Source organism: Vitis vinifera, chromosome 15 (genome assembly GCF_030704535.1).
Source record: "Vitis vinifera cultivar Pinot Noir 40024 chromosome 15, ASM3070453v1".
NCBI classification, from domain to species: Eukaryota; Viridiplantae; Streptophyta; class Magnoliopsida; order Vitales; family Vitaceae; genus Vitis; species Vitis vinifera.
The window spans coordinates 10870441-10886768 of record NC_081819.1 but is presented as its reverse complement, the minus strand read 5'-3'; the positions used below and the strand labels follow the sequence as shown (position 1 = coordinate 10886768).

At 36.8% G+C, this 16328-nt stretch overlaps 1 protein-coding gene across 6 annotated transcripts in view; it reads right to left on the bottom strand.

The window, feature by feature from the left end:
• Nucleotides 1–4581: 4581 nt before the first annotated feature.
• The window catches only part of LOC100265400 (uncharacterized), a 34343-nt gene continuing 22596 nt past the window's right edge, over nucleotides 4582–16328 (bottom strand). For all 6 annotated transcript variants that reach the window (XM_059743091.1, XM_059743093.1, XM_059743094.1 and 3 more), the window contains 4 exons: nucleotides 13929–14020; nucleotides 7248–7433; nucleotides 7028–7164; nucleotides 4582–5127 (listed from right to left, as the gene is read on the bottom strand). In XM_059743091.1, coding sequence (XP_059599074.1) covers nucleotides 4890–5127; nucleotides 7028–7164; nucleotides 7248–7433; nucleotides 13929–14020 — 653 coding nt within the window. In that variant the 3' untranslated portion in view covers nucleotides 4582–4889. The remainder of the gene's footprint in view (nucleotides 5128–7027; nucleotides 7165–7247; nucleotides 7434–13928; nucleotides 14021–16328) is intronic.

The window sequence follows — 16328 nt, the reverse complement described above, 5'->3', positions numbered from 1 at the left end:
GTGTTTGGTGAATTCTCTTTTGCCTTTCCTAAGAGCAATGGGAAGATCATGATCACCATTGTCAATGGTAGTAGAAACATTATCATAAGAAGATTCAAGTAGAGAAATTACTCATTTCTAGGGGTTGGCTCCAACTCTTGGATTTGCACAGGTTCAACGACGGGTGCTTTCTTCCTTGTGCATACCTATAGTGGTCCAATTGGATTGTAAGTTGATTTTTCCTTAGCCAAAGACATGGGATCAAGAGAGGATAGTTTGACAGTAGGCAAAGTAGCTAGAGCGGGGCTATGCATGGTACAAAAAGTAGGGTTGGATGAAGAAGATTGAGAAGTGGAAGGTAAATCAAGAAGAAAAAAAAATCTTTATTCTTATCTTTCATGAATGATGTCTCACTTTGAAGATAAGGACCAGTAAAACAGTCTTCTTTTTCAACAAAAATCATAACGTCAGAGACAAAATATCTCTTAAAAGGTAGGTGATAACATTTATAACCTTTTTGTGTCAAAGAATACCCAACAAAAATGTATTTAAGTGCCCATGGATCTAATTTTCCCTTACTATGAGCATGAATGTGAACAAAGGAGACACAAACAAAGATTCTAGGATTGAGATTATTCTAAGTATGAGAGTCGGAGAAAAAAATGAGAACTCTTGCATAGGACTTCTAAAACCCAATACTCGATAAACTAATCTATTGATAAGATAGGTAGCCGTTAGAATTGCCTCTCCTAATAGTTTTTTGGAACATTTTTTTTTAACAAAAAGGCACGGGTAGTTACAAGAAGATGCCCATTTTTCCTTTTGGCCACCCCGTTTTGTGGAGGAGTGCTAACACAAGACGACTCATAGATAATTAATTCTTTTTTAAAATAAGGAGACAAAGCTTCATCAAAGTAAACTTTTGGCATCTTAGATTTGAACTTTTTTATTCTCACACAAAATTGGGTTTTGATAATGTTATGGAAGTTTGAAAAGACATTACTCACATTAGATTTTTTCTTGCGAAGAATGATCCAAGACACAATAGTAAAATCATCAATAAATGAAACAAACCATCTAGCCTCTAAAATATTAGAAACTATAGAGGGACCCCAAATATCACTATGAATGAGAGAAAAATGAATAGAAGCGTTTTTATTGATAATTGGGAATGAAGCATAATGATGCTTTGCAAATTCACATATTTCACAATGAAAATTTTCTACATCAATTTCTTTGAATGACAAAGGAAACTAGACTTTGAGAATGCTAAATGAATGGTGTCCTAATCGAAGATGATGAATCCAAATCTTGTTTATTTGAGATGGAGCTTTCAATGAAATATGACAAAGGAAATTTATTCTCAATCCTATTTTTATCACCTAGCACGCGAAGGTAGTAGAGCCCATCATTTTCCTTAGCAAGTCTAATCATCTTCCCCAAACCTTGGCCCTAAAAAACACAATGAGAAAGATGAAAAATCACACCGCAATTCATGACTTTGGTGAGTTGATGTATGGAAATGAGATTAGTTGAAAGTTTTCATACATGAAGGACATTTGCGATGGGTTTATATGGATTTCTCTTTGATCGGCTACAGTTTTCAAGGAACCATCTATTGTGAAAATTTTCTTACTGCTTGGACATGGTGTGTATGAAACAAATTTATGAGAAGAATTAGTCATATGGTCTGTGGCACTTGAGTCATTAACCCTGAAACCTAGAAAGGAATAGCCTAAGACATTAAACACATGAGAAGTAGAATACTTACCCGAGAGTGCTAAGGAGCAAGCACTAGGAGGTTTTTCTAAAGACCCCAACAAAATTTTCAGCCTCTCAATATCTTATTTCTTAAACTTTCCATGCTTTTGAATCTTATTCTCATTGTTCGGTTGATTACTACTGGTCAAATATGCATGTTCTTGACCTTTTTCTTCTTGTTTATTGTTAGGCTTCCAACTCATATTGTTGTTATTGGATTTTGATGGTTTGACATGAAATTTCTAACACATATCCTTAGTGTGCCACTGTTTTTTTTTTTTTTTAATGTAAATGCACAACATAGGATTTTTATTTCGGGAAAAATCTAGTCACTGATTATTAGTATTGGGCTGATGTTCCACACTTGAATTCTTCATATTTCTAGTAGTTGAGAGTAAGACTGAACTTTCTATAGTAGGGGTTTCAATCATCATCACCCCTATTCTTCCTTCTCCGCATGAATCATAGAAAGTCTTGTTTAATGAGGGTAGATCCTCTTTTCCCAAAATTTGAATTCTAACCTAATGAAATTCCAAGTTTAAACTAGCAAGAAATTTAAAATTTCTCTTTTTCCACAAACCTCTTCAACATAGTTGCATCCTCGCTACACTTCATATGAATGCATTGATGATGATCCATTTCTTGCCACCAATTCTTCTAAATATTGGAATATTCAATCATGGATTGCTCACCTTATTTGGTGGTTGAAATCTTGGTCTTGATTTCAAATACTTGTTCAGCATCATGTACCTTTGAGTAAGTTTGTCTCATCACCTCCCAAACTTCTTTAACTATGGACAAAAACATACAAGTGCTACTAATCTCGGGTAGCATTGAATTCCATGACCATGACAAAATCATGGAATTGTCATCATCCTGATTTTGGAATTTTGGATCACTCTACTATGGTCTAGTGCCCAACAAGTGGTTGAGCTTTCCTTTCCCCTTCAAGAACATCTTCACAACTTGGGACCACTGTAAATAATTTTTTCCATTCAATCGGTATGCAACTTGAATGTTTTGGAGTTTCCATGTGGATTGATTCAATAAAGTTTCAATCGATTGCATTGTAGGAATGGTATAATGGCTTTAGATATCTTAGACATGGTTGATTCTGTTAGGTTAAATAAGGATTAGATAACTTGCAATGGGTATAAAGGAAAACAAATGCCAAAAAGAAATACGAATAAGATTAAAGGAAAGATTGGGTAGACACAAAACTGAGAAAACCCAAGCAAAATGGAGCTTGAATCTTCAAAGGCAAAGAATGCCAAAAATTGTAAATCATAAAGAGCCTAGGGCTTTGATATCATGTGAAAAATTGAAGAAAATCTTATTCACTTTTTTCAATATAATACAAGAACCAACTTTTTATATTAAAAGCAATATAAGTTATACTTTAGGCATATTATAAGAAGAGGAAACTATAATTCATCAAATCCTTATAAATTAGGGATTTAACCATTGATATTCTATTTTATAGAATATACAAAGTCAAAAATCCTAAAACAGGAAAAACTTATTTTCCCACACTACTCTATAAGACTTATGCTCCAAAACTTACACCTAATCTCACGTGTTCAATACAGCATAACTACACTTCTTAATGGACTCCTCAACACAGGGTTGCGAATCTCTTTCACAAATTCAATAAAAAGAATCACAAAACTTTTTGAAAGTTTTGGGTTAATCACAAAGAATAATAACTTAAAGTTTAGACACATGAGTTACTGGGAGAACTCTCCTAATATGTATACAATAGAGAAAACCTAGTGGACTTGGTTTAATTTCAAAAAGATTTGAAAAGATTTTCCTTTTTAAATTCTTAATTTAAACTCTCTCTCTCTCTCTCTTAATTCTCAATTAAAAATTATTTTTAAAATTAATTTTGTTTTTTTGGAAAGATTTTTTTTTTAATTCTTAATTTAAAATTGATTTTCAAATTAAATTTATTATTTAGAAAGATTTTTATTTTTAAATTATCAATTTAAAATTATTTCTAAATTAATTTTAATCATAATTTTCATTAAGTCCACTTTATGTCCTTTCTATCATTATTCTCAATTAATTCAATTATATTTTCAAAGGAATATAAATCACAAAAAAAAAAAAAAAAAAAAAAAACGTAGAGTTCTAAAGCAGTATGAAGGGAAAAAAATTGTCAGCCTAATATAAATAGCTTAATGCACCAACATTATGAATAATTACTTTATCTTTTTTAGTTTTAGTTTTACATATACTTTTGCTATTATATTGAAAATTGGATATAAACTTTTTAAGTTACTTTCATAAACATATTAAAAATCACAATTATAACTGTTTGAATGACTAATTATGTCTTAAAATTTCACCTCCAAATATGTAGGAATTATAACTTTGGAAATAGCTTGAATATGTCACTTAATCTTATGAGATATCCTTTTATTTTATTTATTTTTATTTTTATTTTAAAGCTCCTAATTCATTTTATTGGTTGTAAGATAAGATTGTAGCTGGTAGACTGATTAAGTAAATAAATATTATAAATTTACATATTAACATATTGATTTGTATAGGTTTTAAAAAATAACTTAACTAAGAATAAAGTAATAAATTTTAAATTATTAACTTAAAAATAATTTATCGTTAAAGTTAATTTAAAATATTAAATATTAAATTTTACCAAATGCCCACTATATTTATTTTTCTTTCAAACCCAGAACAAAAAAATCTAAAAAATATGCCTCATTTGAAATAAATTTTATTATATCTTAATTTCCTTTTATAATTTATATATTAAATCAACCAACTTATTTTTCCTTACCGCCACTTTTTCAAGATCCAAACAGGCAAACAGAGTCCTTCAGGAAAATCATAACCACGTCCAGAGCCAGCCATCCCAATTTTCATTGTCAAATGAAAAATAAAGGCACAAGATGAAGAATTGCAATTACCTCACACAAAGAAAGGGGCAGTTGGGAATCTTTTCAACAAATGTTTGCTCTACAGCATCCTCACAAGGCGAATGAACTCAGTATCCGATTGGTAGGACCATGTTCTTCAACAGAGTTCACAACTGCTTGAATTTCAAATCAATCTAATGGGAAAAGAAGCCATTTGCTTCACAAATTTTACAGTTTCAGAGCCGTTTTGCTGCACCAAGATCTGCTTCATGAAGATGAAATCGACTCCCTGTCGCTGTGTGTGTCCTCAGGAAGCATGATTCCTTCTGAAAAGATGAACCGGTTGGTTGCACTGAAGATGCTGGCTATTTGCAGGACCATAGTCTGGGATGCAGTAGTTGTTGGATGGACCGCCATTGGAAGGCAGGGCAGGCATTCAGGAAGGAATTCTTTCTTGTTGAATGTTGGAGCATATAATGTAAGGACTGCCCGACAAAATATGAATCTGCAAATCCAAACAAATGATTCACCCAAGGCAAAGGTATCAAGTATTCGTTTTTGCTTGAGCAGTGACTTGAAGAAACATGTAAACATGAATATTTATCGCAGAAAAGATATAAACAAGAGTGTCGATATGGATTGTTTTTTTCTTTTTATCAGAAAGATTGCAAATGAATGTATGTCATTATGTTTTATTAATTTGTTTATTTATTTTTATATATTTTCCCCACAACATGCAGTTTCTTCTGGACTTGGACAAGATATTTGCAGGTATAGAGAAACAAGCCATCCATCTTAATAACAGAACTTACTATTGGAGTAGGGAACAACAAAATCTATAGAATGAGAATTGAAAGAACCATCTCTGTTTTTAAGGCTATAGGTGACAATTAGACAAAAAATAGCTAAACCGAGATGTGGAAATGATCATAGCCATACTTACAAGTATACAAGAATGTTTGACAGAAGTCTTGTTTTACTATTTGCAATACAACACATTGCCCGCAATGGAGTTTTGTCCTTGGTGGCCCACAGCAGTCATGGTTAACATATTTGAAGAAAGATACTAAAATACGTTTGTTAATGTATTGAAATGAACAACCAAAGAAATCCAAAACTTTTTCATACATTATGTTCCATTTAACTATAAGAAATCATAAACTATTTCCCTCCATTTTTTAAGTTCATTTTCCATTTTCCACTAGATCTTGGGATTCTGCCAAAACAATAAGTTGTTTGCTACATATAAAAGAAATTTTATTATCTGTCAGTTTGTTTTTCATATTATACATGGAGATTGATCATATCTTGTGTTAATGGTATGCCATATTTTCATGTCAAAATGTCTTTTGAATATCAGTTTGATATACAATGATCTTTGCCTGATATATTTGATAATAATTTTTAGAATTTTAGTTAACAATTTATTTTCTTGGTAGAATCAATAAATCATCTTAGTTAACTGTCATGACAGCTATTACAGTAATCAATATTCTCGAATGTTCTAACCTCTACAAAGGAATCTTGACAAATATTTCATCACTACTTGCTTTAGTTTGTAACTGGAATTTTAAATCATCCGGTTGAAGTTTTTACAAGTTTTATGTACGCAGATTTGCATGCACTTGTTCTTTCACATATTTATCATCCTATACAGGTAGGTGTGAGTCTATTTGGTGTGTAATGTCACATAATCATCATTATTTTATTCAACTTTTCTCTTTAAATAGAATGTATTTCAACCATCCAAGGATTTCCAATTTCAACATTTTCTTTTTTTAAATCTTTCTTGTTTCTAGGAATTCAAAATTGACATACAGAGACGTCAGTTTTTTTTGGGTGTAGTTGGAAGTGATCTTTGAATTCTGAACACTTTATCCATCCATTCTATGTACATATTTAAATCGAACCAAAGTCAGTGATTGCATCCAATAATCACAGCAGCAGAACAAGAAGACTTATTCTAAGTTGATCTTGAATTAGCTCATGAAGTGAACATTTTCACTGCCTGCTGAAATGAGAACCACAATCCAGTTACTAATGCTTCACTACTCAAAGGAGAAACGAAATCATTTAACCATGATCAGCTGCATGCCAAGGACAGGAAATTATCTACCCCAAATTTTGTTAATCCTTGCACAGTTGTGAGATTAAAGGAAGGATTTTGCAAATATAAGCACTTTATATGGCACGGTTGCAGGCAAGACTGCCGACAGCCCCAGAATGTAATTAATCTCAAAACACCTTTTTATTTTTGGTGCTAAGAAAGAATCTTGAATGCTGTTGAAGAATTCCAGTCAAGATTTTCAGGGTTCATGGATTTTATTTTTATTTTTTTGTGCTTATCAGGAAATTTAAATCCTCCGAAAATTAAAAAGAAAAAAGTATGAGAACATGAAAGGTACCTTAATAGAATTCGCCTTAGGAAGGGATCACTTAGAATCTGCGCCCAAGCAGGATCAAGTGTGTCTGAAGTTGCCAAAGTCAATCCCCAGTCATTTAATGACGAGGAAAGCAGCTTCTCAGCCTTGCTATAGAGATCCTGAAGCATTTTTCCTTCAGATAATCTATCAAACTAAATGAAACTATCAAATAACAGCAGATGATAGAATTGACTCAACAGACCATTTCCACATCAGAGCCGGAAAAACCAAGCAGGAGACAGAAAGCTTGCAAAGGAGCAGTGAGGAAAATGGTGAAAAGACTTCCAGTGGGATGACGAGAGGTATCAACAGCAGCAACAGGAGGAGATAAAGAGCTTGGAGATAGGAGCAATGCGGCTGGCTCTCCTTTTTCTGCTCCATTTATTCCCTGCACATGTTTACAACCATGATTACTTTTGATTTGGTTCTAAAAAGAGTAGATTTAGTATTCTAAGTCAATGTTCTGAAGAATTAATTGAAGATGCATTTTAACAAAAAATACTGAGCCACAATAACCACAATTTTTTCACAGAAAATATATAAAATAGTTTAAACTACATGAAAGTAATTGAAGAAAACAAAACGAACTTGTTATTCATATCAGAACAACTTCTCTTTTAGAGTGATGTCAAAAAACAATGTCAAGAAGATTCTTGCTGAAACTGAAAGTTAACATAGTAATGAAAATCATGGCTGTTTTGCAGGGTTAATAGCTCATGTTGCACAATTCATTTGATTTCATTTTTATGAAAAAGAAAAAAATGAAGATTGCATTAAGAAAAGAGCAGGAAAATTACAAAGAAGGATTTGTTCACAAGGAACAAATTAGCAAAAACCAACTAATAATGAGATAAAACACACAGATCACTAGTCGTCCAGGAAATAATCCCAATTAAAGGAGAAAAAAACTGCCAAAACCCTTGAGAGTAATAGCACCTCATTTGGCCAAAAACTTAATGTCTATTTGTTGGTAGATCTTAGAATCCATTAGAAAATGCCAGCTCTCATGAACACCACAGTCAATCCTTTCTGATGTCAATAAACAAAACACCTTTAAACTATTCAAGTCACTGAAGCCTATATATATGCAAGAAATAAGAGACTACATTAAGCCAGCACTCCTTGGTTGAAACCATCCTTTCAATTTCTTGAGTTCCTCCCCAGTCAAATAGACCAAATCAAAGTAAAACTAATGCATGACAAAAAGACTGTACTTCTACCATCAATAAATATATCCCAGAAAATGAACATAGAGATTCCTGAATGAAAAGGAAATGCAAAGTCATAGCACCAAAAACTATGCCATAGGGGAACTTCTATTCATGTTGGCTTTGGATCTGTTTTGCATCAGAAGGTCTTTTGAAAATTTTGTTGCTACCCTTCCATGTTTGCCTTTTCTTTGTTATTTCTTTTTTCTTCTTTTTGGTCAGATTTCGCTTTTGGGAAGGATAACTCACCTTCTTGTATTTTCGTGTGCAATTCAATTCAATGAATTGTTTTTTTCTAATCCCTTAGAAAGGGGGAAAATTGAGACAAGACCTGCCACATAGCATATATGAGATGCAGTATGATAATAGCAGCTTTTTACTGACTTTGCAGTATAGGAACAATAGAATGCATCATTTTTTTAATCTGCCTTCATCTTGAATCTCAAAGCGCTTTTATGCTATAGGAACAATCTTCCTCATCATCCAACCACCAAAAAACAGCCAAAGTTAGCAGAGACAGATGATACAAAGCACTACCTTTTTGTGGAAATACCTAAGTCATTGTCAATGCATTCCAGATATAATATTTTCACTCTAAATTGTTTTTTTTTTTTTGATAGGCAAAGACGCAGTAAAGAGTATATTAAAAGAAGCAGGGTGCCCAACAGCAAACCCAAAGCATACAAGAGGTATACAATAGGCGCCTATAGGCTAAAATCAAAAGGAAGAGGGACACAAAAAACTTACCCACCCTCATCTATAGCCCACCCACTCAGAAAAGTTAAATAAAGAATTAGGCCCATCAACAATACAACACTTGGACCAAGACCACAAATTGCTAACAAAAGAATATTTCATCCTTTGGATCGAAAGATCCTCATTTTCAAAAGCAACCCTGTTTCTTTCCCTCCAAACCGTCCAAAAGAGGCATAAGGGGGCTGCTCTCCAATCCTTCACCCATTTCTTGCCCACAAACTGCCCATGCCACCCGAGAAAGATCTCCTTCACTAACGAAGGAAGAACCCATAGTACCCCAAAAAGGTTAAATAACAAGTCCCACAAAATCCTAGCCTTGGAGCAATGAATTAAAAGATGATTTATAGACTCTTCAGTAGCCCCACAAAGGTAACATCTATTCGGGAGAGCCCAACCCCTCTTCTTTAGTTGGTCCAAAGTTAGAACTTTACCCCAAGTGGCTTCCCAAGCAAAAAAACCAACCTTAGTAGGAACATATGGGCTCCAAATAATACTTCTTGGGAACGGGACTGTGCTGCCACCCTCCAAAGCATTATAAAAGGATTTAACGGTAAAATTACCACCCTTTGCCTCCTTCCACCTATCCTCCAAATTAATAACCACTTTCTTCCCTTGCAAGGAGAGAAGGAATCTCTCTACCATTCCCATCTTCCAATCATTAAACGGTCTCGAAAAGCGTGGATTCTAGCCCCCATCCTCCCCCAAAGTATCCCAAACCTCTGCCACCCATGCCTCTTTGGAAGTCGCTAAAGCATACAAAGAAGGAAAAGAAATACTTAGGGCCTTGTCTCCACACCACCTATCCTCCCAAAATCTCACTCTTCTTCCATTCCCTACAGAAAATGCGAATTTGTCTTTCATAAAAGGCCATTCCTTTCTAATTTCCTTCCAAAGCCCCACACCATACCCCTTCCTTACTTCTCAGGTACACCACCCCTCTTCTTCTACCCCATACTTTCTACTAATAACTTGATGCTATAGAGCCCCCCTTTCTTCCATAAAGCGCCAACTCCATTTACTTAAGAGGGTTCTATTAAGTTTAGAAAGGCATCTAACACCCAAACCACCCTTTCTTTTATCCGAACAAACAATCAACCACTTCACAAGATGAAGCTTCTTCTCCAGCTTCCCCCCACCCTAAAGAAAGTCCCTTTGAATTTTCTCTAACCTTAATCTTACTACTCGTGGCATACGTAGCATAGACATGTAGTAAATGGGAATAGTTGACAACTTGCTCCGAATAAGGGTAATCCTCCCTCCTTTAGAAATAAATTGCCCCTTCCACATGGCAAGCCTCTTTTGGAGCCTCTCCTCCACCCCATCCCAACTTGCAATCGAATTATGAGCTGCCCCCAAAGGAAGCCCCAGAAAATAGGAGGGCAGCGCCCCCACCTTGCAACCCAGTTCAAAAGCCAATTCCTCCACATTATCAACCCTTCCCACCGGAAGAATTTCGCTCTTGTCCAAGTTTATTTTCAGACCGGAAATGGCTTCAAACCACATCAAAATCCAGCTCAAATAGACCATATGCTCTTGGGAAGCTTCACAAAACACGAGGGTATCATCAGCGAACAATAGACATGTTAATTGAACCCCATCTCCTGCCCTTCCCTTAACCTTGCAGGCTGATAAAAAACCCGCTCTCTCAGCTCTATTAATGAGGCTGGTAAGGGCCATCATCCCAATCACAAAAAGGTAGGGGGAAAGGGGATCTCCTTGCCTCAATCTCCTATCGCTATTGAAGAAGCCCGATGGGGATCCATTAACCAAAACCCAAAAACTCACTGTGGATATGCACCAATTTATCCAACCTACCCACTTCTCCCTGAATCCCATTTTTCACATCACAATGAGCAAAAAATTCTAGCTTACGTGGTCATAAGCCTTTTCTATATCCAGCTTGCATAACACTTCATTCTCATTCCTTTTTAACATCAAATTTATAGCTTCATTAGCTAACAGCACAACATCAAGGATTTACCTTCCTTCCACAAAAGCCTTTTGGGCCAAAGACACTACCTTGCTTACCACCTTCTTCAGCTTGTTAGCTAGGACTTTAGCCAACAGCTTGCAAAGGCCTCCTACCAGGCTGATAGGTCTGTAATCTCTAAGGTCATCAGCGCCTCCTTTTTTTGGTATTAAAACCAAGAACGTAGTGTTCAGGATCCTAACTTCCTCCACAAAATCCCAACTAAACTGCCAAAAAGCGATAGTGAACCCATCTGACCTAGGGGTTTTGTCCCTGTTTAGCTCACACAGTGCAAGGAACACCTCCTCTTCACTAAAAGCTACCTCCAACCTAGTTGCATCCTCATTCCCTAATCGATCAAAGTCCAATCCCGCCAAGCTAGCGTGCCAATTGTTCATTATAGTCTCCTTTAGCATTGTTTAAAATTTTGTACTAAATTTTGACATTTTACTTCAATTTTCTAAAAGTTAAAAGAAAAAAAAAAACCACACACAGAGAACATTTATCAAACTTGATATCCATATCTTGATCGATATCATCTAAAACCTTCATGATATCATCAATATTGAGATTTTGTATAGGCAAAATTTCTCTTATATCCTCTGAGGTTTTTGACAATTATGCGGGCACCCCCTCTGGTTTCTAAAAACATGACCACCTTTTGTCCTCAACTGCTTATTTGCTGGTGCAAGCTCCTGATATTGGTGAAAAAGTTTATAAACATGCAAACAGTACCCTTACTTAAAAATAAATTTAAATTAAATAGATTAATAATAATTAATATTAATTTATTACCAACTAAATCACCATACAATATTAAGTAATACAAAAATTATTTTATGTTAATCTGAATTAAAAACAGTTAATAATTCTTTATAACAAAAAATCATCTGTTAATCAACTGTTAGCCTTTTTCTAGCACCTCCATGACATCCCTTGCCTTGTTGCACCCTTGCATGCCACCTATTTTGATACATCAGAGACTTGCGTGACTCGTACCACATGTCCAGAGAGTTTCTCTCAATAGCCCATTTCATGCCCAATGTTTCTAATACCTTACAACTCCCTTATGCTAGGTGTGAAGCCAATCATCCACCCAATGTCACACCCCCATGGCAATTTAGCTAACTTCCCACAATGTTAGGCACTTGCCCACAAGTCAGCCTACGGTTTGACCCTCTTGCTACATATTCACAAGCATGCCTCAACAACCCAAATCTTGTGCCTCCTAGTCACTGATCTTACAACCAGTCCATGTCAGCAAGTTGTAAAGCCCTAGACAGTTCCAACAGGCCCCTTGCTTTGTCTTCCACCAATGCAAAGGTGCCACACCAACTATCCTCCATGTACCATGTGCATATTGTGCCAATGCCTCATGGCTGCACCAATCTTATCCCACTACCTTATATGCTAAGGCCCTCGTGCTTGTGAAGCCCATTGGTCTTGCATAACCCACATGTTACATCACATGTGCTAGCATGCTTTACTTTGCCAAGGGCCACACCTTGCTTAACCCACTTAATGCTTGGTTCATCCTCCGTGTCACTAGGCATCCCTCAACCCATGCTTTGTGCCATCCAAGCCATGCTACATAGTATGACTTGCTTTCCTTCACTGTGGCTTTGAACCCATGGTTATCTGATTCATGGTCCATGGCATTACACCCATGGTGACAATGATGTCAAAGCTTGCCCACGCCTTGCCTCTTGCATGTCATGGCCAATCAGCCATGTACCTTGGTCATGTCCCTATATTGATGCAACCCCGTGTCATGAAAAACCATATGACATTCCATTGCTCTCATAGCACCCCAATCCATTGCACAAGTTGAGCCACTAAAAACCCAGACTTCATTTTTTATTTTATTTTTGGGGCCAACTTATGCCACCCATGCAAGGCCCCAAGAGTTGTGGTCTAGATTTAGTTCAGGAAGAACAAGTAGAGTAGAAGAGGAGTACGGAAGAAGAAAGAACAAAAATAAATAAATAAAACTTCACTTTGCATCATTTATAAGAGGGTAATTTTTCCTTTAATTTCAGTAACTGTCATTCGGGGATAAACTCAGACAAAGGGTGACAAAATAATCTCAAAAGACTCAAGAGGTGTTTGTGTGATTGTCAAAAAACTTCAAGGGGTATAAGCATAATTTTCCCTTTTTTTTATTGTCTTTAAAGGGCTTATGACTGAATATAGCGGGCTACAGCATAATGCTGGCAGTTTATTTTCTATCTTAGGAAAAACAATCACCTAGCTGACATTCTGATTGTAACAGTCTACAAAGATTTTTAATACACATAATAAAAATAAAAATGAAAATATTAACCCAAAAATTTCATGTCAACTAAATCCAACTTGTATAGATTCAAAAGATAATTCCAAGCAAAGAAAAATCTCCATGCAGTTACGAATCCTAATATATTTTATTAGTAGGCCATTTTCTAGACCATATCATCAACTTGTATATATTTTATTAGTCTTCCATGCACACGCACACGCTCCTGTGAGTGCTTATGAGCATCTGTGCAAACTTAAATGAAATGCCCCATGTGGCCATACATGGCTGTGTATCACATGTTAAAGCTTGAAATTCGATTTGCTTACAGTATTTTTCCCCAAAATTTGTAAGTTTCGTTAGAAATAAACATGTGCTTTATGATAGAAACTTCTCATACTAAACATTTCCTAATTATATTTAAACTTCCTTCCATGCAAATATATTCATAGTTAAATTTTGTCAAGCCCCAATAGAGATCTCCAATATTTCAAAATTTCAAAATCTCCTTTTTCACCTTCAACAAATATATATGTGGCACATATCCCACTGTCTTCAATTAAAATCTTTGCACTGAAAAGTTATTTACTCCCTATCAAGATTACATATACATGTTTGAATGCTTCTAACAGTAAAACTACAAGGCTAAGGATAATGATAAAGAGTTGACACACTTGCCTTGAATGCTTCACTGCTGTCACTGTCAATAACTAAAAAAAGTGGCCTTCTTGTAAAGGGAATCAAGTCGCAAGGGTAAATGAAATTTAAACCTGAAAAAGGATATATTGATTTAACATTCTAAAATAGCGTCCAGGGTGACATAATTGACAAGATCATGTTTTCAAAGCAAGCCATCTCATTGACCAAAGATTTCACGTAATTATGAACCAGCAAGAGTAAGGATAGTCAGTATAGATGAAAACAACAATGAATCAGTAGTGCATTTTATTTCGATAAGTAATCAATTAACATTGCATTATTAAAAATAAAAAATAAAAAATAAATAAAAAAACTGTATTTCCTCTTCCTACCAGTCCAATATTGTAAATTCATTCCAAACATAAAACTGAGGCACATTTTAATCCTCTTCTTCAATATAACATGTAACAGCTATTTTTTTGGAATGAACAGATGAGAGCAAAATGCATTAGCGGTAAGCATGTCGGTATGGATGGTTGTGAGCCTTGAATTCCTTCTCAGATCTAGGAACATGTGATGATTCTTTTGGTTGAAAAACATCTAGATACTCGTTAATAGAAAAAATGGGAAAAAGTATTATTGTGGAGAAAAAGTGTTTTCAGGTAGAGTTTGAAGGTTTGAATGGTGGAACTTGGGTATCGGTAACAGAGAGGAGCCGAGATTTCGTGGTTTCAATAGGATTTGACATGGAGGAGCTGGATTGGTTGATGGAGCATTTGAAGAAAGCTGTGGAGGTGGAGGCTTCTAGGGGTTTTGTAAGAAAGATCAGGGGTAAGACTAAGACCCTCCTGATGGAGATATGCTTCAATAACAGAGGGAGGTTCATGAAAATTACAGAATTCGTTACAAAAAGGAAACCTCTAGTTCTTGTCGTCCCCGAGGGCGTAAAAGGGAAAGGATGGGAAGATCTCAGGAAGGCGATCCTATCAGTGCAAGAGTATTATGAACGAGACGGAGGAGCTTCGAAGGAGAAGAATGGTGATATCCGGATGAATAGGGACACTTTCAGAGGAGGAAGGTCATATGCAGAAGTGGTGGCAGAGGCTGGTTTGAGGAATGGAGGTACGTGGTCAGCTGGAAAATGGGCCAGAGCTGTAATATGTGAAAGCCAAGAAGAAGTCCATGACTGGACTCATGTAGGAAGAGCCATTGCGAGGATGATGGGGATGAAAGGAATGGTGTCCATAAATGCCATTTCCGCTTTCAAAGGATGCTTCTTTGTGAGTACAATAAGGAGAGCGGAAAGTGTTCATGATCAGGGAAGACTTTCAGTGAAAGGGAGGACGATTCTACTAAGGAAATGGTCGCCCAAGGAAAACATGGTGGTTCAAGGAAAGTTCAGGAGGGGCTGGTTAGCATTGAGAGGTCTCCCTTTCCATTTGTGGGATGAAGTTCAGTTGAATTTCATTTTGAAGAAATGGGGGAGGGTAACGAAGGTGGCAAAGGAAACCTTGAAGCTGGTGGACCTAACGAGGGCGAAGCTGTGGGTGGAGATGCTTCCAAACGTAGTGTTACCAGCGTTGCTTGAGGTGGAAGATGGGGAATGGTCCTATACAGTAGCAGTTTCAGTCGCCGGAGAAGACGAAGACGTCGATGCTGTCACGTCGGAGGTAAACCGTAGCAGGAACGAGTGGGTGAGAGTGGGAGGTTGCGTCTCTCAGTCGTCAAAAGCTGCAGAAGGGCTACGAGGTAGCGTTAAGGACATTGAGTGCTACAGAAAGAGGCGTCTTCCCCGGGCACGTTATCGGCAGTCAAGGACGTGTTTGGCGGACAAAGGGGAGACAGGAGGGGGATGGAGCAGATCGGGCCAAGCTGAAGCAATTTTTATTGGGCCAGAGCATGAGTCTTCTTTTAAAGCCCAACAGGTTAGGGCCCAAAGTGGGATGAGGCATCGTGGGCTTCAAGATGGCCCAGATGAGCCTCAAGACCACCAGTCTGCATCGGCTTCGCCCCTTTCTCCCCAGCGAGCTGCTTCTTCTACAAAGGCGACCGCGACGCTCTGTCAAGACGGAGCAAGGGCCGGCGTCGAGGTATTCTTTGGAGAAGAAGGTCGGGCCGATGAGCTAAAGGCCCAGTCCTTTCCCAACTCTAGGCCATTGTCAGACAACATCGTGGGCTGTAAGTTCAAAAACCCGTCGGGGTTGGGCCAAAAATTAGGAGGATCGAAGCCCTATGGTATGGAAGCCAGGTCGCGGAGGGAAGAAATCGAAGCAAGGAAGGGGAAAGCCCCCGCGGTTTACACGAGAGATGCTACGCAGGAGGAAGAAACGGCAATTTCAAAGAAGACGTGGTCTACCCTCTTCCCTCCAAGCGCAGATCGACGACAGGGACATCGGTGTTGCAGTGAGCCTTTTTTCACTCGGGGTTCGTCGTCGTCAA